The sequence below is a fragment of the Lepidochelys kempii genome, chromosome 27, assembly GCF_965140265.1.
Source record: "Lepidochelys kempii isolate rLepKem1 chromosome 27, rLepKem1.hap2, whole genome shotgun sequence".
Taxonomy (NCBI): domain Eukaryota; kingdom Metazoa; phylum Chordata; order Testudines; family Cheloniidae; genus Lepidochelys; species Lepidochelys kempii.
In genome coordinates, this window is record NC_133282.1 from 16,300,376 (window position 1) to 16,328,201 (window position 27,826).

General features: G+C 39.2%; 2 protein-coding genes across 3 annotated transcripts in view; one reads left to right on the forward strand and one right to left on the reverse strand.

The window, feature by feature from the left end:
* Positions 1–2,469, reverse strand: part of IKZF3 (IKAROS family zinc finger 3) — a 50,516-nt gene extending 48,047 nt beyond the window's left edge. For both annotated transcript variants that reach the window (XM_073325782.1, XM_073325781.1), the window contains exon 1: positions 2,260–2,469. In XM_073325782.1, coding sequence (XP_073181883.1) covers positions 2,260–2,266 — 7 coding nt within the window. In that variant the 5' untranslated portion in view covers positions 2,267–2,469. The remainder of the gene's footprint in view (positions 1–2,259) is intronic.
* Positions 2,470–9,307: 6,838 nt separating this feature from the next.
* Positions 9,308–27,081, forward strand: ZPBP2 (zona pellucida binding protein 2). The gene is made up of 8 exons (XM_073325776.1): positions 9,308–9,404; positions 10,841–10,921; positions 12,715–12,840; positions 14,270–14,431; positions 15,398–15,616; positions 22,234–22,319; positions 23,499–23,676; positions 26,984–27,081. Exons 1-8 carry the CDS (start codon positions 9,308–9,310, stop codon positions 27,079–27,081), a joined length of 1,047 nt encoding a protein of 348 aa, XP_073181877.1.
* Positions 27,082–27,826: the final 745 nt, after the last annotated feature.

Here is a 27,826-nt window from a genome sequence, read left to right on the forward strand (position 1 = left end):
ATCTGTGTGCCTAATAGTATCTTTCTCATAGTCTCAGAGAGTCCAGCTAATACGGCATTAAAGCTCTTTCCCTTTAAAGCATTCCCTTTTTCCTAGTAATTTTCATTCCCTTTTTAAATAATTGAGACATTTCAACTTTAGAAATAAATTATGTCATAACCTAAGTAGACTAAACTGATTCTTTTCCACATTTTCCACCATGGCTCTCTGCTAAAACCAGTATGCATTTTGAAAATGACCTTGAAAATTCAAAACACAAGAGTATTCAGGTTTTTAGTCTATAGATCCCTCAAAATAAACATGATGGGACTTTAATCTGGTCCTATAACATTGTGCTACTCTGATGATGGAAATGCCCATAATCCTGAGAACTATGCTGGTAGGAATATAACCGGTAGGGCCACCCATGCCAGATAGGCTGAAGGGTAGGAGCCAGACCAAAGGCAGTCTACCTGCCCTCCTGCTAGGAGGTTGAAAGAGGGCTAACAACCTGTTCCTGCAAAAAACAAAGCCATTACAGAAATATACAATACTTCTCGGCTCAATATTGGAAAGCTGTGATGAAGGCCCTATGTTCCCCATGGAATAAAGAGGCATAAATCAAGCCAGTCTTATGGACTATACAGTACTTGAAATTAGACTTCGACATATGTTGGAAAATATAATATCTAGCAGTATGCAGTTATGGACAACATTCTGATTTTCACTTTAAATTTTGATCTACATTGCATCTATCTTAAGAAATTGACCTTGTGTAGTACGTAGGATATCTTTACTCAGTTTATTCATGCCAATACATTAAATGCAAATACTAATCACACAAGGTCAAATTCTGCATTCCTTAATAAAATAAACTTCCCCTAAACTCTTTTAATATTTGGTCAAGTAAGGACTACAGAATTTAGCTCATAAACACCAGGCCCAATCTGAAAACCCTTACTCTTGCAAGTAACCATTTATTCATGTGAGTAAAACCTCACTGACTTCCGTCGGATTACCTCTTCTTTTTTTAGGGCAGGAAAAACAAGGGAAGACATCCTGGCCCCACTTGAAGTCAATGGTAAAGCTTCAGTGGAGCCAGGATTTCCCCTAAAAGTGTAAAACTAGGATTATAAAAGAAAACTTTATAGTTATTGTGTCCAAAGAGAATACAGTGTAACTTTATTCTGTACAGCATCTTTCACATAAATTGCATCCGAAAACATAAGAAACTTTAGTACACTTCAAATGCATCAAGTGAACTTCAGAGTGTAGGATGTCACATAGGACCCACTGGCAACATTAAAACTTGAACCATCAGTAGCAAGATATATTTTACTTGCAAGAGTTTTTAAAAGACAAATAAGCAAATTTTTGGAGAAAAAAATATACATTTCACAGAGATAGAGGCCTGCTCATTACTTATTCAGAGACTGTTCTTGTTTGCTGAATAAAAACATACAGTAAGTAATCACAACTTGATCAACTAAGAAAAATGAAACTGACACATGCAAGTAGACCCATTCTTTCAAAGCATTCACGCTATCAAGCTGTGGCTACCCGAATTGAGTCAGATTGTATTTAAATTATGAGTCTCACAGAAATGTACATCTCAAAATCTTTCATCACAAGAGGGCTAGACATTGTTAAAACAACATTTTAATTTAACCTAAAATAAAGGGGTCTCCCCCTCCGAGTGAGTGAGACTAGGCAGGGCGGATTTTACTCTCAGGCTTTTTTAACATGAAGAATCGAAACAATGTATTAATAATCTCACTCTCAAACTACTAGTGAATGGGACTAATTGCAAAGGTTGTTAACAATATGAAGAAACAAAGTATTTTGCCTCGTTTCAAATACTAGAACCTAAATTAACCTGCAACTTCTTTTTAACTGGATACGAAAGTTGCGTGCGCTTTTTATAAGCACAAAGAAACCCACACGCCCTTAATTCGTTAAAACCCAGAATATGAGCTGTAGTTAAACCAGGCTCTAAATCTATAACTTTAACATCTATGTTGCACAGGTTCTGAAATTAAACGTAGAAAGAGGCTCGACTCGTTTCCTGTTTTATTGCAACACACGATTTGATTCCACCTCTATGGATTGCAATCTGGTTGCAGAAAAGGTGGCAAAAGAAGAAACTTTCAACTGACTGCGAGGACAATCACGATTTATAAAATACTCCATTAAATACGATTAAAGCAACAACAAAAAAAACCCAGGGGTCCCTAAACCGGTGCACTACACCCTTGTAAAAACAGCAGAGTCTCTTCTCACCTTCCATGCTGCTGTTCCACGTGTGCTCCCTACTCCACGTGCTGGTCCAGGGCTCTAGGATTCTCAACTGCAGCAGGCGGGAGATTCCCAGCGACTGGGCTTCCGCTCTGGATAGGAGACTGTGACATCAGGCATTTAAAGGGACAGGAACTCATTGTCTGTGTGATTAGAGCGGCGCCGGGTGGTGGTTTGAAAACCTCGTGCAAAACTGCTGCGAGAACACACAGCCCCTGTAATCCCTTTAATGAGTCTGGGTGCAAAATTTCAACCTCTGGCAGGAGAAATGGGTACATTTCAGAATTAGCTGTTATTATTGTTAATTAACTAATTTAAAAATTCATTAATTTCATAAAAAGAAAAGGAGGACTTGTGGCACCTTAGAGACTAACCCATTTATTTGAGCATGAGCTTTCATGCATCCGATGCAGTGAGCTGTAGCTCACGAAAGCTCATGCTCAAATAAATGGGTTAGTCTCTAAGGTGCCACAAGTCCTCCTTTTCTTTTTGCGAAGACAGACTAACACGACTGTTACTCTGAAACCTGTCATTAATTTCATGTGATTGAAATATGTTTAATTTCAGGCACAAAAAATGCCACCTCGATAGCTAAAATGTGTTACCGGCAAGTTATCTAGAGTGGGAGGAAATTGGTGTGATTTTGAGAGTTAAACTTTTAAGACCATGCATGTTGATAGGCGGAGGCAGTTGGACTAGTGCTAAAATAAACATTTAAAATGTCATTAGGATTTTTTAAAAGGCTTCTTCATAGTCCTGTAACCTGAGATTTATAAACATCATAACGTTTTACTTTTCTCCAGCACCCTTTATCCCAAAGTGCTTTGCAAACAACCTACAATGCAGAGGCATTGTAATGCAGATATCTGAGGGATATAGGATCCTGCCTCACCAATCTGTGTGCAGGATGCTTAATAATAGTGCAAAGGAAGGGGGGATTTTTGGTAGGGATAGAAGGGCAAACTCCTATTCTCACACAAAGCACCAGTGACTCAAAAAGTGCCATGGCAAACCCTACTCTTAGAAAAAGGGTCACAACAAATGTCATGGATCTTTATCTCCATGTCTGCAGAGATGACTTTATGACCTTCCAAGTAAAGAATCAAAGGCAGAGTCCCCAGAAACATGCAGATACTACTTGGAGAGAGGAGCAAGTTGTACAAGACAGAATAACAACGCTTGCCATTCATGGAGCTACAGCAGTGGCAGAGTTGGGAACAGAAGCCAGGTATCCTGATTACCAAATCCATGTCCTATTCCCTGGATTACATTGTCTCCCCAGAAGCTTCAGAAGGAGTCCCAAAAGCATGGGATCCATCCTGGAGGTGTTACTGGTGAAACTGGGAATGAGGTCTTTTGTGACTGCCCCTCTCCATGATCCCATTAACAGAAAGGGAAACTGGGCTCTGAGTTGCTGAGGATGTTATAACATCCCTAAAATGTGGTGTCCTAAGTCATCACATCTTGACACTTACATATCTTAGTTCCCAGTGACTTGTTCCACAGAAGTTTCTTCACATGCACAACATTATGATTAAAAAAACATGGTTCTTTTAAAGGAATGGCCAAAGTGCATTCAAGGAATTCCACATCTCCCATGTCTGCCCTCATCTTTAATACAAACAGGACATCAGCAGATACTACTTTCCAGCATGGATGACACATCTTGGTCCAGTTGAACTACTGTTGTCTGTAAGATATATGCCTCCATATTAAACATAAAAGACAGATGCAATGTGTTCCATTCAAGCAATTTGCCATTGTAGCCCACATTTGTGAAAATAGTTTACCACTCCTTCCATAAAGCAGGTGATCTAATGGGCCCATAATCCATTAAAACATTTATCCAGTTAAAAATTGTGCTTATCATTTATACAGTGGTTTTCATTTGTGAAGTCCTTTACAAGTATTAATTCCCACAATACCCCTTAAAAGCCATTGGGGGCTACTTTGTTTCGGTCATCTATTAGTTACTCCAAAGACAGTAACTACTGTATTGCTAAGAATTTGACAGGAGTAACTCAACTACCTTGCCTTGATGGGTTTGTGACTCATTTCTTACAATTTGGCAAGGGTAGTTTAGGACTTTGTTTGAATGAGTGTTGCCAATAGCATGCCAGCATGCCCACACTCAACATGAAAAAATATTTTTCTTTCTTTATATTTAATTTCCTTTATGTGTAACTTGGACTGGTACTGTTTTTCCATCATGTAAACATAGTGACATGGTCTTCAGAGACTTGCATCAACACTGTTTTCTCTGTGTTATTCACCCTCACAGGCTTGCATATATATTAACACGCTATTGCTGAGACTACACTTGGCATCTCTTTAGGTTTAATAAAGGAAAGTCAATGATTGTTAGCTTTTAAAAAAAAGCAAAAATAACTCAGTTGTTTAAAAAATGACAAATTACAAAGATGCCTAGTAAACACCAGTAATGATTAACTCCATTCAAAAACCTTTACTGCTAACAAAGAATCATCTTTGTTCCTACAACTCAACAAAAAATAGCATGAAACTGGCTCTAATAAACACTTGGGAACCAAATCAGTTGAAGTTTTGAATGTGCAAGAATTCACATGTTAACTAAAAATAGTTTTGTAATTTTTTTATCAGAGTTCAGAATTATTTACCAAGAAATGGCCCTATGAAATTTTAAATGGCCTAGATATTACAATCTCCACATCAGCAACCAGCATCATCACAAGAACAATCAGCTCATGACATGATTCGACATCATCTTATATTTATACCTGCAACTTCAAGCTCTGATGAGACAAAAATAGTGTAGAGTGAAAGTAAGGGGGGGAAATGAATACTTTAGATTGAGGCTTCTATTCTTATTATCAATATGGAATACTTCATTTTTAAAAAAATATATTTTACTTAATTCGGCCTTTGTGTTTTTAAGACTTGCAGCTTGTTTATGATCTATATATTTGGCAGTTGAGAAATTAAATAAAAGCATTGGAGTAATAACTGGACTGAGAATTAATTTATGTTGTTACTTGACATTTTATGGGAATGATTACATCTCTAAGGTTATGGAGGCCCAGTTATGCAACCCATACTTCTGCAAGTAGTCCTTTTGAAGTCAATGAGAGTACTCATGTAATGATTGCAAAACTGAGAGACTAATTTCAGAGGAACAGCCGTGTTAGTCTGTATTCGCAAAAAGAAAAGGAGTACTTGTGGCACCTTAGAGACTAACCAATTTATTTGAGCATGAGCTTTCGTGAGCTACAGCTCATGAAATGGTGATCTGAACAGATCTTTCAAAAGACATAAACTGAACATGGCTCTGCTGTGTGATAACAATACAGCACAGGGATATGATTCTCAGAGTTATTTTTTTGTACTCTGAAGACTGCATTCTGACTGAATGTCCATCCAGTTTCTATAATCCAAAAAGGGAGAAGAGCTAGACACTCCATGAAAGTCCATGAGCACCTCACTGTTCCCAGTCTGTTCGGTGTCAAAGGTCCTGAGATACTACAGTATTGGATGACAGTATAAAACCCTGAAAAAGATAGAAAATATCAATAATATAGAAATAACCATGCTTGTAAGGATTATTAAAACTGTGAATGTTGACAACAGATGGAAGTACAAGAGATTTTATCAAATAAAATACTATTATTATTCCTTTTGACCTGAGCAGTTAGCTAGTATTTCAGGGTCTTGGGGTAACTATTGTTATGTTTAGTTTACCTGTATTAAATTCAAAATTAGACTCATTGTGCCCTGGAAACACCCATTGCAACAGAAAAGTCAAAGCTGTAGGAGCTAGTAGAAGTTACAGGATGGTTTCAGTGGAAGCAGGGAAGGATTGGGTTGTCTCTTTAGGGGACTGAAAAGGGACTGCCATTAAAAAAAGTACTTTCATCACCTGAACTCTTTTTTCCATATACACATTTTGCTGTCTGAATGAAATTATAAACTCTTTGGCGCAGGGACTTTGGCCTAGTTTGTATTTTGTAAGTCTCTGTGTACTTTTACAAGTATTAATTTTTATCATTATTATTGAAAACACCCAAGATGAGAAACATAATCTGAACGCTAGTGTACTGACTCTAAAATACAACTTAATTCTTACTATAGAAAGTAAAATACACCAAGAGACAGATGCACAAATAAGTTTATTGTATATTGTATATTAATGCTCTATATTAAGGAATTTTTGTTTAGTAGATTAATGTAGCTTTGTTTAATTTTCAGAAGACCTTTCTATGTATTTGTACAGCACCTAACATACTGGGGCCAGTGGGCGCTATCGTAAGAATAATATGTAAATAAATAGTGTTTAAGGAAATAAACCAAACTATATCTCTTATTTTTTGGTTGACAAAGAATCTTTTTTAAGAAGAAAATGCTGTTCACAGATCTATTAAGAAGATGACCTAGCTGCTTCTAACTCAGAAATATCATACTGACTTTGAAAGGAATGAGTCATTTGGCTAGAGGCATAGATCATAAGTCTCAATCTACAGAGATCCAAAACTGCAGACAAAGCTTTATAATGGAGAGATTCTTATTTTACAATAATTAACAAGTGGGATAATGAAAGTTTGTGTGGGACAGTCAAATTAAATTTGGGCATAAACATCCTCTGGAACAGACTGAGATATGACTCGTATATAACGGACACAGATTAAAACTGAATCACTTAGCCGATATCGCATAAGTGTGAAAAGTTAACTTTGAGTAAAACTGAAAATCTTTGACACAGAGGCGCGCTAGACCTTTTTGAGATGGTCCTAATTTTAAATTAACTACTCGTAGAAACTAAAACTGAACCCCTTGACATATTCCTTACACCTGAGCCAGCTACTCTACACATAACTGTTAAGTCTTCTTGAACTTGTGTCAACTGAAATAACTAAAGCAGCACCAATGTTTAGGCAAGAAACTTTAAATAACATGAAAATTGGAGGATAAATAGTTTAAAAACACTAATGTTTTAGTCCATAATTATGTTTTCTATCTCAACATTTTCCTTTCATAATTCAATATTATCCCCTTGGGAGGTTTCTTTCTTTCTTTCTTTCTTTCTTTCTTTCTTTCTTTCTTTCTTTCTTTCTTTCTTTCTTTCTTAATACTATTAGCTAAAGTCTTTGGCGTGTTTTCCGAACACGGTTATATGACTGTTTCTAACAATGTCAAATATGAATACTGTGTCCTGGCACATTTTCTGAACATGGTTATTTTAATACCGTTTTTAGAAATGCAGTATTACCAGCCCCACATGTTCAAAAAAGTTGAGCCAGGCCCCCAACATCATGAGATGGGCTTAAAAATTATATTTTTAAAAACAATAAATCTTTCTGTTTGCAATAAATTCTTTCTGTTTGCATTTTGGATTTTGATACAAGATCACATTTTCAAGCTTTTTGCCACAATCAGTGCTAAAAATTTACTTAAAATTAAAAAAAAGTTGAGATTCTCAACTCATCACATGCCTCCAGATGCTGGGGCTTTAAGAAAAACACTACACATTGCAAGGCTCACAATTAAATTGTGAAAGCTGACACAGCAGAATGCGGACACAAACCACAGTGCACTGTGTCTAGCAATGGTTTCTAACCATGGTTTAGTGCAGTGCTGTTTCTAGCTGTGGAAAGCAGGGGCAGACATCACCATGTCCCAGTTCTCCCAGGGTCCCTGGAGGTTTTTCTAATATTGTTGCTAGTTGTGTGAGCCAGGATATAGAACACTGTGTTACAGTATTTGGAAATAGGGTGACCAGACAGCAAATGTGAAAAATCAGGACGGGGTGGGGGGTAATAGGAGCCTATATAAGAAAAAGACCCCAAAATCAGGACTGTCCCAATAAAATCGGGACATCTGGTCACCCTATTTGGAAATAATTTCTGGGCATAGTTATAACAAAGTTTCTACTGATGTGTGGCACATGGTGTTGAGGATAGATGGCATAGTGATGCTGGGGGTGGTTCTGTCCCAAGGAAGGAGAATTATGCTATAATGATCAGCTTTTGCACTTTGCAACTTGGTTTACTGTGCTGGGGTGTAGAGGGTGGAAAGGGAGACACCCCCGCCCCCAGTAGTGCTACCGGCAAGTAACAAGGAGGGATGCTGTCCTATCCAGCCAGATTTCCTGCAAAGAGATCTCCTCAATCAGCCCCACCTGCCCTTTCAAGTGGGCAGCTGACTGAGGTAGCTCCTCCCCCCATGACAGAGGGACTCCCCTTAAAGGAGGAAAGAGGCGCCTCTCTGGAGCCTAAAGGTAGCAAATGGGAGCAGAAAGGTGGTGGGAAGACCTGGTAGGCTTCGCATGCAAAAAGGCGGGAACCGCATTTGGACCCCGCACGCTGCGGCGGCAACAGGCGTAAAAAAGGCGGGAAGGGCATTTGGCCTCGCGCTGCAACGCCGACAGGCAAGGAAAAGGCGGGTGGGGCGGTTAGGCTCGTGCTGTGGACGCGACAGAGGAAAAAAGGCGGGAAGGGCATTTGGTCGCGCTGCGGACACGATTGGTGAGAAAAAAGCGGGAAGGGCCTTCGGCCTCGCGCTGCGGCCCCGACAGAGGGAAAAAGGCGGGAAGGACAGTTGGTCTCGCGCTGCGGAAGGAGCAGGCGGAAAAAAGGCGGGAAGGGCATTTGGTCTCGTGCTGCGGACGCGATTGGGGAGAAAAAGGCGGGAAGGGCGTTCGGCCTCGCGCTGCGGCCCAGACAGGGGAAAAAGGCGGGAAGGGCGTTCGGCCTCGTGCTGCAGAGGCGACAAAGGCGGAAACAAACGGGAAGGGCATTTGGCCTCGCGCTGCAGGGGCGACAGGCGAGAAGGGCATTTGGCCTCGCGCTGCGGACGCCGCAGGCGGAAAAAAGGCGGGCAAGGCGGTTAGGCTCGCGCTGAAGCCGCGACAGGCGGGAAAAAGGCGGGCGGCGCAAAGCTGTTGGTCACGCGCCGCGGCGGTTAGAATGCTGCGGGCGGGGGAGGGGCTGCGAGGGGAGCTTGAGCCCCGCCCTCTCTCCTTGGCAGGGAGCGAGGACCGCGTGGGAGGGGGCTGCGCTTGACCATGCAGGGGGGCGGCTGCGGGCTGAGCCCTCCCCTCTACAGCGCCTCCCTCCTGTCCCTGGGGGTTTTGTTGAGCGCCTTGTTTGCTTTGACCCAAGGTAACCGGGGGAGCAGGTTGTCCTCACTCTCTGTGGGGGCTTCCCGGGTCTCCAGCTCTTTACCCTGTGGATGGCAGAGGCACACCCTGTTCTCCCTGTGGCCCTCACTCTGAGATCAGAGATTGTAAGGGGCCATTGTAGTCTCCCAGAGCCCCTTTTTCCCTGAGCTCAGAAATCATCAAGGTTCGGTGTGGGTCACTGCCAATACCCCTTTACCTCTTGGCCTCGCTCTTTGGGAAGCCAGACATCAGAAGAGGCCATCCCAGTGTCCTGGAGGCCTTCAGTGAAACCCTGGATCAGGAGTCATTGAGGGCCCCCAAAATATCGGGACAGCGGTCTTCACACCCATTAGGGGCTCTCTTGAGAGAGAAGCCCTTTCACATGTACTGGGCCCCAGTGCTCATCATATAGCTCATCATTTAGCTTATTCATCCCTTTAAACGGCTCAGTGGATATGGAAACAGGAGCACTGAAACATGGGCCCCACACCCTCCACAAGATCACAAATGCTGTGGCTTCCCTGAACCCCACTTGTGTCAGAGAAATCAGAGCCTCCTGCAACCTCAGCAGATGCGTCTCTAACAGTGGTGGGCTGCCCTTCTGAAATAGGTGTTACATAACCATAGTTATGAATTCTTTTGTCCCAAAGTCAGATGGGGTGTCGGAGTTGGGGGCCCCTGCAAATTATAAATAAATGGTATTCCTTTCAGAGACTGTTAATGGAAATCTCCAACCTGTTCACTGAAATCTGTAACTATTCAGAGGTTCTGGGGTTGATCAAAGACAGTGCTAGGCATAAGCAGACAAAGCAATGGCTTAACGGCCCTGAGCAACTCATGGCCCCCCTTAATTATTAGTAGATATTGTATGGGGTTGCCCCCCAAAATATTCCTGTTTAGAACCTCCAATGGATTAGCACAGGCACTGCTATTGATTAGTTAAGCGGTGCAAAGCACTTCCTTCACCTTTTGGGCAGAGTGTGCTGTTTCCACAGAACTTTCTGACCTGGGTAGTGAATGACTGGGATTAGTAATTGAACCCCGGACTTTAAACAGCAGAAAATGGTTCAAACCAGTATTTAATTTTTCTGGCTGCAAACTCCACCTTTTTGTTTATTTATATCAGAGAAGTAATGCCCATTCTGTAAGTTTCATGCAAGCTTGACAAGTTTTGTAGCTGAGATTATTTTGAAGAGCTGCAAATTTTTAAACAGCTTCCTTCCTTACTTACATATTTTTGGAAAGTTAATATTGAGCCTCTGTGGAGGCTCCACAGTCAAGACACGTTTACTACTTGAACAGTAAATAGGAGTACTTGTTTTAAGAAAAGGATGGAAGAGAGGGGAACTGCAAACTGTTCAGGAAAGGGGAAACAAACTAAATTCAGATTTGATTTTTAAAATGTTTTTTTTAAGTGTTACAGTGTTTTTTCTACAGTGGAAGCTGCAATTGATGAAGAACAATATTCTGTTAAAGTAATTAAAAAGAATTACATTTATGGCAACATCAAACATCAAGGTGATTATTTTTATAGTTAAGATCTCAGTAAGCATTTTAATGCAATATTAATACAAAGATCATAAATACAGCAATAAAGCATATAAACAAATGTACATATGTTGGTGACTGTGGCTGTGTTATTATACCAAAAGAATTTCAAATCTTAATTATATAGAAAATTACATAATTCTTCAAGCATATAAACAGGAAATGGATATCATAAAATAGGCAACTAAATTTTTTACTTCAAATTATTCCCAACTGGAACAATTCAATTACTGCAATCTGAAAGCTGTCAGTAAATCATAGCCACTGTGCAATAAAGGACATTGTAAACAGAAAGATCTTTGAATTAAGTGATTGCACAGAGCAGTAGGATGTGTGCTTATGGGTTTTTATATAAGATGAAAAAGGTATTGGCAAAATGATGATTCATTCTACAAGCTATCGATATTGCACAATCTTGGAGAGTCTGTTTTCAGTAAGGACTGCAAGTCAAGTATGCCGAACTGTGTTTTGGCCAAGGCTATAATGTTTTTAACTGAATCACAGTAAAGAAAGATAAAAGAGAATAGTTATGCATTTTTAATCAAAGGACAACATATACATTAGACATGGTTCTGTTGTGAATTCCTTAATCAGGGTCCCATTCTGACACACATGGAGGAGGGTTTGAGAAAAAACTTGTTTTGAGGTAAACGGTGTTTAAAAAGCCTTTGTGCCAAGGTGTAGAGAGTCCAAACTGCTCTCTAAATACCTGTTTGCTACTACTTGGTGGGTAACTTAGAGTGGCAGAGTATTTGGGGATGGCGAATGGTCGTACCTGGTGGGAAACAAGTACAGTTACTAGCATAGTAGAATTGATGGAAACCTGTTACGTACCCAACAGCAGTGGAAAATTTATTTATTCCATACCCATTGTAACAGATCCCACAAATTCTGTACCTGGGATATAGAGTAGGGCTATAGCTTATTCATTCCCATATGGATCCAGTCTGTACTTGTTCATTTCTTTCCTTTTTGTTCATTTACCAGATTGACCCCATAAAGTATCTGATTGGTCCGCACAGTTAATTGAAGTAATATAATAGATTTATTCTAGAAAAAGTTTAACACCACATGTTTACAACTACCTATTAAAGTTACAATGGAAAATGATTTAGAAAAACTCTAAAGAACTTTAATTTGGGTGGGAGGTGAGCCAAAGTCAATGGGGGCATAATTTATTATTTAGTGAGAAATTAAATAGATCATATTAGAAAAATGCCCTCGAATCTTTGTTTTTCTGGGGTGTTGACTGTGGTCAATTTATTGTATTTTAGCACTAGCCTTTATTGTATTAAAGCACTAACCTTTATCAGGTTACGCCATAGGAACAGCACATGCTGCTGAGCTGCTGGTGATTCCAACAATACTATTCTCAGGATGCAGAGCTGTGGCTTAACACTTTTCCCCTGTGGTGTTGCTCTAGAATTTTGTAAGCATTTAATGTCACGATAAGGGTACTACTTGCCTTCTCACCACCTCAGCTGCAAACTGGAGATCTGATATTCTTAGGCTGTCAAATCTTTGGGACTGGGACCATGTTTTCCAGTATATCTGGACAGTACAAAGCACATTGTGGAGAGTTCCATGGTACAAACTAATAAACAATAATAATAATAATTAGTGTAACATTGAACTAATTTTGCAAGTTGGACCTAAAAAAGTAAAGAATTAAATAATGTATATGTGTATATATAAATTGATATTTAGTAATTTAATTCAGTTTCAGCATTGCTAGTTATTTAATTCATTCTCTTGTATTGCAGTGAACATTTATGTTAAAGTGTATACAAATAGTCCATTTCTAGTATGCATGGATTTGGCACTTTCTCAAAAAGAAGTAATAGATCCAAACTATTTATGGATTGGACCAGATGGAAAGAATCTAAAAGGCAAGTTACTTTCTCCTCATTATAGTTTATATACAGTCTTACTGGTTCCATGTTTATTCCATCACCTACTAACCCACAGAATCTGATTTTTATGAATATCACATAACAAGAAGCAATCCATATGTGATAGCTTTGTTTTCTCTCCTATTTTACTGAAAAAAATTAATTCCGTCACTAATGGTTGAGTCGATTTCAGAATGCTGTATGTGAGATCACACTTTCTAAGTTTTTGGAGAAACCTATCATCAGTGGGATGGTGTGACTTGTGGGTCATGTTATCCTATGTGAATTTTTTCATGGGTGCTTTCATTAGCCTTCATTTCTTTAAGACATTTTCCATAATAATGTGTGATTAGTCAGAATTTGTTTTGAAGCTCTTCCTGATTTCCATAAAGAAAGGAGGTAATTTTCTTCACATAACTGACACAGATCTATAAAGTAGATTAAGGAAGCAGGGCTGGGGACTGAATATCCAGTCAGGCACTTAAGGGGAAACTGGAAGCACTATTAAAAAATCACTGCTTGGTAACCAAATGGGAGAGATTATGGAGAAAGTGGAGCTCCATGCCTAGTGGACTGGGTTGTTGTTTGATTTGGGATTTTTCTGTTTGAGTCTATATTTTCCTTTTTTGTTGTTGTTAACCTAAGCACAGACAGGCTCAAGAATAAAGCTGTGGAGAAAAGCTTTACTTGGTAAAAGACTTTGTAGTTGGCCCAGTTGGCCCACTCCATCAGTTTACAGATGTAAACACACAAACATTCCCCACTCCACTAGTTTGAACACCAGCAATGGTATTATAATACCATAAATGAAGAAAAAGAATTACTTTTAAAAAAATTAAGATGTTTTCACTCATATAATATTAGTTGAGTATTCACTTTATTAGCATATCAAGAGCATATTTTCACCTGTTCATAAGTTTTGTCAAAACAGTTTATGCTTTGAAGTATTTTCACCAAATAAATACACAAAGCATGATTTGTACTTTACTGAGGGATGTAAAAATTTGACCTTTGATATATATTTAAAGGCTGTTTTAATATTTTGTATATGCATCTTAAACGTTTTTTATTTTGATATATAGCAATGCTAAAAGTATGCACATGTTTATGTTCTCAGCACACTTAACATAACTTAAAAATACATCTTAAGTGCAGTAATTTAAGATAACCTGCTGTAGATCCTCCTTTCTGTCAAATAGTTCTGGACTCCTACAATTACATTCCCTCCTCCAAATTTTCAAATGCCTGAGGGAAAAAATGAGATTTGCAACAAGTCCTGAAGGTCATTAGATTCAGACCAACTTCTATAAGTAAATTGATATTCCTATGTAAATAATATATCTTCTTTCATCTGTTAGTATACTACATAAATTATGCATCAGTATTTTTCTAATATTAATCAGGTAGTTTCCTGTTTCCATTTTAGGACAAAGATATATCAATCTCACGGAAACAGGAAAACTGATGGTGAGAGGTTTTCAGGAATCTATGTCTGGATCTTATACTTGCACTCTTTCTTATAAAACCATCAAAACTGACATACAAGAAGAGAGAGAGAAATTTAAGACATATAAATTTATGGTTTATGGTAAGACCGTACAAATTTGCTGGTAAACTAGTGCATGTGACTTTTCTGAATATTGGTTTATTAAACACAATTAGTTAGCACTGTACTCCAGAATGTAAATTACATTTTCAAGCACCTTGGTGATAAACATCTTTATTATTCTAAATGCCAGTTTTTGAAAAGTCAGTTCAATACAACTTCGATTTCAATCAAATCAACACAACTGCCAATAGCATCTGGTGATTGTCCTTGAGAATGAAATAATCTTTACCCTTGGGAAAAATAGACGAGGTCATTGCCTTCTTCCTGCCTTCCCCCAAAGGTACCCAAGGACAGAAGAAGAGGCTCTGGTGTGGCTGTGATCTTGTTCCAAAGAGGTGTCAAAGATGGGGCTCTGTCCTGGTCTGATCTTAGTTGATGACATATGTTACAAGTGGTGGAAGGGTGACAGATTGTGCAGTTTAGCAACCCCATCATTCTCCCAAAAACAATTATAAAAAAGTAAATGAAAGGAGGAAGAAACAGATGTAAATTCTTTTTCCAGTCACTTCAAAACTCTCCACCCTAAAATGCAGGTACATGAAGTACTTTCTTTAACAATTTCTCATCACATTTCAGTTATGTCTACTTTGTAAGCAAGTGCACAGGCTCAAAAGTGGCTATGTTAGTTCTGTAGCTGTTTTGACATATAACATTTTCCCATGGTTGGTATTTAGGCACATAGTCATATAAAAATATAGTGTGTACACATACGAAAATTCTTGTGTGTATCAAACTAAATGAATAGTGTAATGCCATTTAAGACAGGGAAGCTATACCAAGGATGCATTTGGCCCGTCATGCTTAATAAGTAAACAAATTGGTTTGCCTCTAAATAAAAGTCTATTTAAGATATAAGATACAAAGAGTAGTACTGCATAGGAAATATAATATGTGTGGGACAGACATTATATTGCATGTACTTATGTGTATACTAATTTTTTTTAGCATATCGGGAGCCTGACTACACATACCAGATATCTGTTCGGTTTACTACAAAAGAGTGCAGACTAGCAGCTAATGGTCAATTCTTTGAAGAGCTGAAGAAAATCTTGAATGATTTAATCTCTGATTTGACATGTCATGTTATAGAACCATCATACAAATGTCATGTCATCAAGATGCCAAAACATGGCCTCCTGGATGAGCTATTTGTTACTTTTCAAGGTAACAGATTTAAGCATTTGTTTAAGACGTAGTGTCACACTGTTACTTTATTAAAAAAACTTAAATTAAGGGCAATATAAATTACATTTGCAATTATATCAGAGTCATATGTTCCCTCATATGTTGCTTCTCTGCTTTTCTTCAGAGTTTCTGTATTTTTTCTTCTTAGCCCACAGATGGAGCTATAATGCAGCTTATAAATTGTTTGAATTTATATTAATGTACTTTTTACAACCTTTCTGGGAAAGGTTATTCTCTAACAGGGGTGTCATTTGCAAAGGGCCTTGGGGAACATACGAATGGCCATACCGGGTCAGACCAAAGGTCCATCTAGCCCAGTATCCTGCCTTTTGATAGCGGCAAATGCCAGGTGCTTAGAGGGAATGAACAGAACAGATAATCATGAAGTGATCCACCCCTGTCGCCCATTCCCAGAAAATCATTTACTAAAGTCCAGATATAGTTCATTCATGATTCTTCATCAATGTAATTCTGTCAGAAAAATGATCAGATTTATCTTTCTTGCTATTTTCTTCTTGTTTCTTGACACTTCCTTATTTGGGGTCAGCAACTTTTATTGTCTTCTTCCGAAACTCATGATTGTACACCTGGTTGTCATGCAAATTGGTCTTTCTAATGTCCACTGATGTCTGGTCCATATACCAAGTCTTTGGCCTTCCCCTTGGTCATCTTCCGTCCATGATCATTGCAAGGGCCAGCCTATCAACATAACTCTCAGGTCTCTCCACTGGACATGTCCCTACCAACGTTGCCTAGCCTCCCTCAACTTGTCTTCATTTGGGGCAGCCCGCACTATGCCCCTCATAACTTCATTTCATTTCCTGTCATGGAGTGTGCAGCCATTTTGCCATTTCAGCATCTTCTTTTCTGTGGTGGAGAACATACTGATTTATTTTCTTGTGCCTGGCCAAGTCTCTGTTCTGCACATTTGGGTGGGTAGAATTATAGTTTTACACACTCTACCTTTTAATTTTGTAGGCATCTTTTATCACAGATGACTGGGGTCAGCCCCCAGCATTTGCACCAAGCAGCTTTGGAACAGTGCTGGGCTTCACTCAGAGCACCACTATCAGCAACCACTGATCCTATTTCAGAGTAACAGCCGTGTTAGTCTGTATTCGCAAAAAGAAAAGGAGTACTTGTGGCACCTTAGAGACTAACCAATTTATTTGAGCATAAGCTTTCATGAGCTACAGCATCCGATGAAGTGAGCTGTAGCTCACGAAAGCTTATGCTCAAATAAATTGGTTAGTCTCTAAGGTGCCACAAGTACTCCTTTTTCTTTTCACTGATCCTATGTATTTAGATTCTTTCATTTGTCTAAGCTCTCTGCCTGTAATATCCTTTATGGTGCGTCGTCCTCCCTCAATTGTAACCTAAGTCTTGCTAACATTCACTCTCACTCCTGCCTGCTCTATGTTGCCACTGTTCAAAGTTGGATTGCAGGGTCTCACAGTCTTTCGCACATATCACTGAGACCATGTCTACGCTACGGGGGGAGATGGATCTAAGTTACGCAACTTCAGCTACATGAATAACTTAGCTGAAGTCGACGTACTTAAATCTACTGCGGGGTCCACACTACGCTATATCAACTGGAGACGCTCTCCCATCGACTTCCCTTGCACTTCTCGTTCAGGTGGAGGACAGGAGTTGATGGGAGAGAAATTGGCGGTCGATCGCTGCACGTTGAACCCCCAGTTAGTGTAGACAAGGCCTGAGTCATCAGTGAACAGCATATTCCAAGGCAACTCCCTTCCCCTATTTTCACTTATCACATCCAAGGCAACTGCAAACAAAGAAGGATTAAACACTGACCCCTTCTCCCCCAATACAGCTGAACATTTACTGGAAATTTACTGCTGTAGCAGACTACTATGGTCGTCACTCCATCAAAAATATCCTGAATAAGGCAATATATCCTTCTGGCACACCTCTCCATTGCAAATTCCACCAAACTAGTTTTCTTGATGAACATTTATACACCACCTTCTCCAAGTCCACAAAGGCTGTGCCCAGTTGCTGTCTCTTGTCTCTAAACTTCTCCATGAGTATTCATAGAGCAAATATGGCATCAGTTGTACCCCTTCCCAGCATAAATACATATTGACCTCTCCAAATCTCAAGTGTTTCATAGATTCATAGATATTTAGGCCAGAAGGGACCATTTTGATCATCTAGTCTGACCTCCTGCACAATGCAGGCCACAGAATTTCACCCACCACTCCTAAAAAAGACCTCACACCTATATCTGTGCTATTGAAGTCCTCAAATTGTAGTTTGAAGACCTCAAGGAGCAGAGAATCCTCCAGCAAGTGACCCGTGCCCCATGCTACAGAGGAAGGCGAAAAACCTCCAGGGCCTTCCAATCTGCCCTGGAGGAAAATTCCTTCCCGACCCCAAATATGGCGATCAGCTAAACCCTGAGCATATGGGCAAGATTCATCAGCCAGATACTACAGAAAATTCTTTCCCGGGTAACTTGGATCTTACCCCATCTAAAAACCCATCACAGGCCATTGGGCCTATTTACCATGAATATTTAATTACCAAAACCATGTTATCCCATCATACCATCTCCTCCATAAACTTATCGAGTTTAATCTTAAAGCAAGATAGATCTTTTGCCCCCACTACTTCCCTCGGAAGGCTATTCCAAAACTTCATTCCTCTGATGGTTAGAAACCTTCGTCTAATTTCTAATCTAAATTTCCTAGTGGCCAGTTTATATCCATTTGTTCTTGTGTCCACATTGGTACTGAGTTTAAATAATTCCTCTCCCTCTCTGGTATTTATCCCTCTGATATATTTATAGAGAGCAATCATATCTCCCCTCAACCTTCTTTTAGTTAGGCTAAACAAGCCAAGCTCCCTGAGTCTCCTTTCATAAGACAAGTTTTCCATTCCTCGGATCATCCTAGTAGCCCTTCTCTGTACCTGTTCCAGTTTGAATTCATCCTTCTTAAACATGGGAGACCAGAACTGCACACAGTATTCCAGGTGAGGTCTCACCAGTGCCTTATATAACGGTACTAAAACCTCCTTATCCCTACTGGAAATACCTCTCCTGATGCATCCCAAGACGACATTAGCTTTTTTCACAGCCATATCACATTGGCAGCTCATAGTCATCCTATGATCAACCAATACTCCAAGGTCCTTTTCCTCCTCCGTTACTTCTAGTTGATGCGTCCCTAGCTTATAACTAAAATTCTTGTTATTAATCCCTAAATGCATGACCTTACACTTCTCACTATTAAATTTCATCCTATTCCTATTACTCCAGTTTACAAGGTCATCCAGATCCTCCTGTAGGGTATCCCTGTCCGTCTCTAAATTAGCAATACCTCCCAGCTTTGTATCATCTGCAAACTTTATTAGCACACTCCCACTTTTTGTGCCCAGGTCAGTAATAAAAAGATTAAATAAGATTGGTCCCAAAACTGATCCTTGAGGAACTCCACTGGTAACCTCCCTCCAACTTGACAGTTCACCTTTCAGTAGGACCCGTTGTAGTCTCCCCTTTAACCAATTCCCTATCCACCTTTCAATTTTCCTATTGATGCCCATCTTATCCAATTTAACTAATAATTCCCCATGTGGCACAGTATCAAACGCCTTACTAAAATCTAAGTAAATTAGATCCACTGCGTTTCCTTTATCTAAAAAATCTGTTACTCTCTCAAAGAAGGAGATCAGGTTGGTTTGGCACGATCTACCTTTTGTAAAACCATGTTGTATTTTGTCCCATTTACCATTGACTTCAATGTCCTTAACTACCTTCTCCTTCAAAATTTTTTCCAAGACCTTGCATACTACAGATGTCAAACTAACAGGCCTATAATTACTTGGATCACTTTTTTTCCCTTTCTTAAAAATAGGAACTATGTTAGCAATTCTCCAATCATACGGTACAACCCCTGAGTTTACAGATTCATTAAAAATTCTTGCTAATGGGCTTGCAATTTCTTGTGCCAATTCTTTTAATATTCTTGGATGAAGATTATCTGGGCCCCCCAATTTAGTCCCATTAAGCTGTTTGAGTTTCGCTTCTACCTCAGATATGGTGATGTCTACCTCCATATCCTCATTCCCATTTATCATGCTACCATTATCCCTAAGATCCTCTTTAGTCTTATTAAAGACTGAGGCAAAGTATTTGTTTAGATATTGGACCATGCCTAGATTATCCTTGACCTCCACTCCATCCTCAGTTTTTAGCAGTCCCACTTCTTCTTTCTTTGTTTTCTTCCTATTTATATGACTATAGAACCTTTTACTATTGGTTTTAATTCCCTTTGCAAGGTCCAACTCTACTTGACTTTTAGCCTGTCTCACTTTATCCCTACATATTCTGACCTCAATAAGGTAGCTTTCCTTACTGATCCCTCCCTTCTTCCACTCCCTATATGCTTTCTGCTTTTTCTTAATTACCTCTCTAAGATGCTTGCTCATCCAGCTTGGTCTACAACTCCTGCCTATGAATTTTTTCCCCTTTCTTGGGATGCAGGCTTCCGATAGCTTCTGCAGCTTTAATTTAAAATAATCCCAGGCCTCCTCTACCTTTAAACCCATAAATTCTTCAGTCCAATCCACTTCCCTAACTAATTTCTAACTAACTAACTAATTGACCTCTCCAAATCTCAAGTGTTCTCAGATGCTTTTCAATAATCTTCTCCCAAACTTTCATATGGCATGTGCTGTCAGCTTAATTAGGCCATAATTAGCATACAATATAATATCTCCTTTGTGTTTAAAAATGGACACCACAAAGCTTTTATTGCATTCGTCCAGCATTTTCTCTTTCTTAAGAATATCATTAAACAGACTTGTAAAATACTTGACGCTGTCCCTTCTCATTTACTTCAGTGCATCCAGCACTTCTTCATCTAGCCTAGGTGCTGTCTTCTTTTTCTTATTCCTCAGAGCCTCTACAACCTCTTCCTCCAGTGTGAAATCTGTTATGACTTGGCTCAGCTTACATGTTCTTAGTTCCTCCTGTGAGTTCTCATTTGTCACTCTTTCAAAATAATCACTCCAGACATTCTTGATTGATTCACCATTTGTTTACAATATACCATGTTCACTTCTAGTGTGTACAAACTCATATGAGCCTTTTCTTTCTTGCCTTAGCGAGTTTTTGGACAGTCTTTTCTCTGTCATATCCTCCTAGTTGATTATATAGCTTGTCACAAGCCAAATTTTTAGCTGTGGCAACACTTCTAACACTTCTCTTTTTTTCACCTCCATATACACTATCTTATCTTTGCTCAAGCTACTGGTCTACCATTTTTTAAAAGTTATCTCTCTTTCTTCACAGATTTTTTTAACCTGAAGATTCCACCACCAAGTCTTCCTTCTTATCCTTTTTGGCACTGGTTTAATCACTCCTAGGACTTTATATGCTGTTTCTAGCGATGTTAACTTTAATTTGTACCAGATATCCTCAACAAATCCCTTTGTGTAGTCAGAAAGTCTATGCATTATTTCTTGTTTAAAGATTTTTTTTAATTCCCATCTTTAAGTTTCCAGTGCTTAGACCTTTTTGGTGCCCAGGGATTCAGGTGTTTCCAAGATTTCTACATTTTGAATTCCATAGGGACAGTCGATCCATAATGCTCTCTGTAGGTGTCATAGCACTAGGGAATTGATGGGGGACAGGGACACCCCGGACACATTTTCTCTTGACTGTGTATCTGCCCTGCATGAGGGGAATTTGTCTGATGGGACCTGCAGTTGCTTTGTGGCAATTTTTCATCATCAGAGTGAATGAATTCCCCCTCTCCTCCCCCCATGTTCACAACAGAGAAGCCTCAAAGTTCAAATCTGGATTTGGACCTTTCCATAGTTTGAAGTTATTTGTATATATGGGGGTTTGAGTCTGTCCCATCTCTCATTTCCAGATCTTTTCTCTTCTCATTTATTTCATTATTTTGTTAGTGAATGACACTAAAGTCACTGGATAGGAATTGTCAGGACCACTCCTTTTTCCCTTATTAATAAATGATACCACATAGTTTTTTCCAGAATCTTGTATCTCTCCAGTTTTCCATGACCCTTTAGAAGTAATTATTAGGCATTCAGAATGTTCATTAGCTAATACTTTTAACATCCTAGAATGTCAAGCCAGCTAGACTGACTGATTTATATATGTTCATGTTTTCTTAGTATTTCCTTACCTGTTTTTAATCAGTTGGAGGTAATCGAAGTTGCCTTTCCTTCTTGGTTACCCATTTATCTTTATTTTTATTTAAAACTCAATTAAGTATCTTAGATCACAAGAACAATGGTTATGAAAAAAATATCTTGACCACAGAAACAAATGTAATAAATTGACACTTCCTCACAAATTTGAGGCAAAATAGAGTGCCTCTGCTCTTGAGTTGTATTGTAACAGCATAAAATTAATGTAATATACAGATAAGAAGCAGCAACAGTAGGATGACTGGCGTTTGCATGCCAGTGCTTTGTAAAATAAATCTCCAAATGAAAGACACTCATTTCAGGATGCTCCTTTGTAATGTATTCTTCAAGGTATTTATGATGAGCTATTACAATACAGTTTTGCCTTATACCCTTTCTCCTTTTCTCTATAGTAAATCCTTTTGCCCCAGGATGGGAAGCAGTTTGCCAACAGATTTCTTATGACTGTGAAGATGTAACCAACAGAAGAGTTCAGGAGGTAAGATTTTTTAATGCAAGCATACCTAAATAAACATGTGAATATTCTAGAACCCAAAATGAGGGAAGGAGACGCTGCGGGGTGGGAGGTTGTAAAATATGGACTACAAAGTTAGTTAAGGTGAAATTTACTTTTCCCTGTACAAATCCTAGATAACTGGGCTTTGTGCAGGGAAGTCTAGAAGAGCAAGAACAGCATGGAGAAGGAATCTATTCCATCAATCCACAAGCAGACCATGGTGTGTTGGTGCAGCTATTCTAGATGTGGTAGGGAATAGTAGCCACTGCTACTCCATGTCTCCTATTCAGATATTTTAGCCCACTGGATTCTTGTAAATGGGAACTAGAGGCCCCTCTGCACATCCATCCCCAGTGGTCCCCTATGTAACCAATTTTGGACCATTGTGGAATGTTTCTTCCCCTCCCCTCCCCCCCCCTTATTGAAAAGGACATGCAGATATCCATGCAGACGTCCCACTCTTAAGTACTTTTCTTTGTATTCGGGGTGGTCTGTGCACAATTGTATTCAGTGGATCAGTAGGGTTTAAATGTTATAGAAGGCTTTCACGGTCCCTTCACGCTACAGTGAATCCCATCATTAGTATTTACAGATTTTGACAGGTTGCAGTCCACCCTATGCAAAGAGCAGGAATGTATGTGTGATGTCTGGATTTTAAATAATTCAGCTCAAGATAGAAAACTATATTTAAATGTCATATTTATTCAAAAATTGCTGAGGCCAGTGTTAATGTTTCTTATACATTTACTTTCTAAAATATGAAATTATGAAAATTAGCAATATGTTAGCATGTACTGTATTGTTTATTTCAGTTTTCCTAGAACATAGACCTTTGGATTATGATTTGGTAGCTGTAAAACAGTTTAAAGAAACTATCAAGTGTAGCTTCTGTTTTATATATAGTTCATTTAGCTTCATGGTGATTGTTTATGATATATGTTATATTGCACATTGGCCCTGATCCTAAGCCCACTAAAGCCAATGGAAAGTCTCTGGATCACGATGCGGTGCAGTGGGTGCAGGATCAGGCCCATATTGCATATCATATACATATTCAAGCAGAATTAGGACAGAATATATTTATTGATATATCTGATCTACAAAAAACAAAATCTCTCTGTCATATTTATCATTTATCATTTAATTATTCCTAAATTTTAGGCAAGAGATCTCATTGAAGAATTTTTCCATAAACAAACATATGTTCTGAAGCACGAGTTTCGGAATGTACCTGCAATACATTATATAGACCATAGCTTTGAAGTTACTCGCATTGACAGCTGTCGTCCAGGTTTTGGAAAAAATTATGACACCCACAATGACTGCGCTAGCTGCTGTGGTAATTATAGAAAAATAAAGTATCCATATTTTTAGCAAGCAATATAAAGATTATTTCATATTAACCCTGCTTACATATTATTGCATATTAACCCTGTTTTCCTGTCAGATACTTTTATCACCAATATTAAAAAAAAAATGTAAGCGTACTGCTGTTTATCTTTTGAAGAGGCATTTTGATTCTAAGTGATAAAGTTGGCAGGAATGGAAACAGCCAAGAAAAAGGTGCTGATAGTATTTGATGCATATCATACTGTAATAAAGGCTACCACTGCTGTCATTGGCCCATCTGACTTTCTCCTCTTGCTCTTAGATCAGTTGTAGTATTCAGGACATAGGATCAATAAGAAATTGTCACTTTCATAGTACTGCTATTTTAAAATAAATGCTCAACTGTTCTGGGAGTTCTCCTGCTAGCAGTATCTATTTCTGAATTTAGGGTTACTGGAGGCATGGTGTTCTCAGTAGGTCTTTAGTTCTTGTGCTCAGGCTATGTTTGCACCGCACACCTTACAGCAGCACAGCTATGCTGCTACAGCCATATCGCGGTAAGCTACGCAGTGTAGCCGCTCTTTGTGGGCAGGAGACAGCTCTCCTGCCAACAAAATAAAACCACCCCCAAAGAGGGGCGTCTCCCACCAACAAAGCACTGTCCATACCAGCACTTTTCATTGGTAAAACTTTTGTCGGTCAGGGATGTGGTTTTTTTTTTTTTTCACACCCCTGATGACAAAAGTTTAACTGACGAAAGTGCAGTGTAGACATAGCCTCTATTTATTTTTGTTGGCTTTCAGCACACAATGCAAAGGCTGTCTGGTTAAACGGGTTAGTTAGAACTGAGTTACAGAATCATGGAAATGTAGGATAGGAAGGGACTTTGAGAGGTCATCTAGTCCAGCCCCCTGTACTGAGGCAGGACCAAATATACATAGATCATCTAAATCTCCAATGTTAGAGATTCCACAGTTTTCCTTGGAAGCCTATTCCGGTGCTTAACAATTCCTATAATTAAGGCTAAAATTTTGTCAGGGATATTTTTATTAAAAGTCAGGGACAGGTCACAGGCAATAGACAGAAATTCACGGAAGCCCGTGACCTGTCTCTGACTTTCACTAAAAATACCCCTGACAAAATGTGGAGGTGGATTCAGCTAAGCACTCACTGCTGCTGTGGCTGTAGGGTCCCCCACCACCTGCAGTGAGTGGGAGCTCTGGGGTTGGCCTGTTGCTGGGTCCCCTCGCCCCCCCACACCACCTGGGAGCTCCAGGGGGTCCTCCAGCTATGGCTTGGCAGCTGCAGGGTCTGCCCGCCGCAGCTGGGTAGCTATGGAAGATCCTCTCATTGCCCGCTGAGGCTGGGCAGCTGCGCAGGGTCCCCCCACTACAGCTGGGTAGGTGCAGGGGGTCTCCCCGCCTCAGCTGGGCAACAGCAGGGGGTCTGCCCATCCAGATGCAGGGTCCCCCCACTGTGGCTGGGCAACTGCAGGGGTTCTCCTACCAGGGCAGGGACTGGGAGCTGCGGGAGGGCTGGCTGAGAGCTCCAGCCCCAGGGCAGAAAATGTCACAGAGGTCAATGGAAGTCACGGATTCTGTGATTTCCATGACCTCCATGACATAATTGTAGCCTTACTTATAATTAGAAAGATTTTCTTAATATGTAACCTAAATCTCCCTTGCTGCAGATTAATCTGATTACTTTTTGTTTTAGCCTCTGTGGACATAGGGAACAACTGATTACTGTCCTCTTTACAATAGCTCTTAACAAATTTGAAGATTGTTATCAGGTCCCCTCTCATGCTGCTTTTCTCAAGACTAAAGCTGCCCAGCTTTTTTAACCTTTCCTCATAGGTCAGGTTTTCTAAACTTTTTATTATTTTTGTTGCTCTCCAATTTGTCCATATCTTTTTTTAAAGTGGGGTGCCCAGAACTGGACACTGTACTGTAGCTGAGGCCTCACCAGTGCCGAGTAGAGAGGGACAATTACCTCCCGTGTCTTACATATGCCACTCCTGTTAACATAGCCCAGAATTAGCCTGTTTCACAACTGCATCACAGATCAGGCTCATATTCAATTTGTGATCCTTTTTACTGCCCAGCCAGTTATTCCCATTTTGTAGCTGTGCATTTGATTATTTTCTTTCTAAGGGTAGTATTTTGCACTTGTCTTTATTTAATTTAACCTTTTTGATTTCAAACCAGTTCTTCAATTTGTCAAGGTTGTTTTGAATTCTAATCCTCCTCTCCAAAGTGCTAGCAACATAAAAATAGTCATACTGGGTCAGACCAAAGGTCAACTGTCAACTGCTCCCAACCTGCTGTCATCCGCAGATTTTATAAGCATACTCTCCACTCCATTATCCAAGTAATTAATGAGAATGTCGAATAGTACTGGACTCAGGAGAGAGACCGCCATAGGATCCTACTAGATATGTTCCTCCAGATTGACAGCAAACCATTGATAATTACTGAATGAGTACAGTTTTTCAACCAGTTTTGCACCCATTTTATAGTAATTTCATCTAGACCATATGTCCCTAGTTTGCATATGAGAATGTTCTGTGGGATTGTGTCAAAAGCTTTACTAAAATCAAGATATATCACATCTGTAGTTTCACACCATCCACTAGGCTGTATTGGTTTTTTAACAAGCTTATAGTTTGAACAGGTTGTATTTTTAAATTCTGAGTTTACCCAAAGGCAATGCAGTACATATGTTTTATACCTAAAAAAATAAATAGCTAACCCTCCAGAAAAACTTTTCAGGAAAATGAGGTTGGGGATATTTACATATCACTAGTAATTTCCAACAGTCACTTCTATTGCTCATGGCAACTGAAATTTGCAAGGCAGCCATCTAGAGTCAGTTACACAATGTTAAGCAAAGTATATGTGCATTGCTGGATCAAGCAAAGTGCTCAGCCCCTGGATTGAGCCCTTAATTTCTGGTCAGACTTTTTGGTTCAGGCTACTGTGTTATGAAGTGAAGCTAAGTGTGTTGATCTCAGAGAAACTGAAAAAGGCATTCTATAATACAGGTAGAGTTATTCTACAGGGTATGTCGGAATGGAGCACTAAAATATTAAATGAAAAGTAACTGATATGAAGGAAAACTACATTCTTAATTTTAATATATTTTATAGGATCACTTAGCTCCATATGAAATATTCAGCATGCAAAAAAAATAACCTGGAGCTAGTTTAGTGATCTGCTGAATGTCCCTAATACAAGTTTGAAAATTCCATAATGTGTATAACCCAGCCCATGGTGGAAGTCATCTGACTGAAATACTGTATATTTGTTTGGTTGCAGTGGTTTGTGACCCTGGAACATACAGCCCGAACAATGAAGTGAGATGTCGGATTTGTACAAGCATTCGAATCAAACACTATGGAGCAAAATCTTGCTAATAAACTTAAAATAGAAATTGGAAAACTGAAGAAAAGTTGTGAAAGCATTATTATTCTTTTGTGATGTCTGTTTTTTTTTTACCTCCAAACCTGGGGCTCTTATATTTCAATAGCCAATCCTCTCAAGATTGATATAACTACATTTTCTGTATTCAGGAGCTACTTGTGGATAGAGATTCTAAAAAATGTCTAGTATAAAATGTTCATACCGGGGAGAGTAATTCAATGGAAAACAAAGAATGCAAAGAAAATTATGAGTATTAATATGTGGTTTTTACAGAAAAGTCTCTGATTTGTGGTATTGACACTGAACACAGCATAGCACTGTACTTTAAATAAATGAAGGAGACATAAACAATTGATGGAGAAGTGATTTATAGTATAGTGGAATGATTGTAGAAGCATACTAATGTGTTATGATGCTTTAAGTAGAAGTCCATGTACATTAATGTTTGCAAGAAATTACTCTTGTAGGCCAGAAGTACATATTTAACCTCTATAATGTAAAAAATAAAACTATTTATTGTATTTCCTTTTGCTTTTTGTCCCTTTTTGGAGAAAAACAAGGTTGTTACAACTTTCCTCTTTGCATATGAACTCCTTTTCAAGTCAGGGAGGTTGAAATAATTTATATTAACATATTGTACTGATTTTGCTATGAGATACGGTGTACCAATATTTATTAGCCATGCAAGCTAAATGTTTCAGAGCATGTTGTTAGAACTCATTTATAAATCCCCTTAAA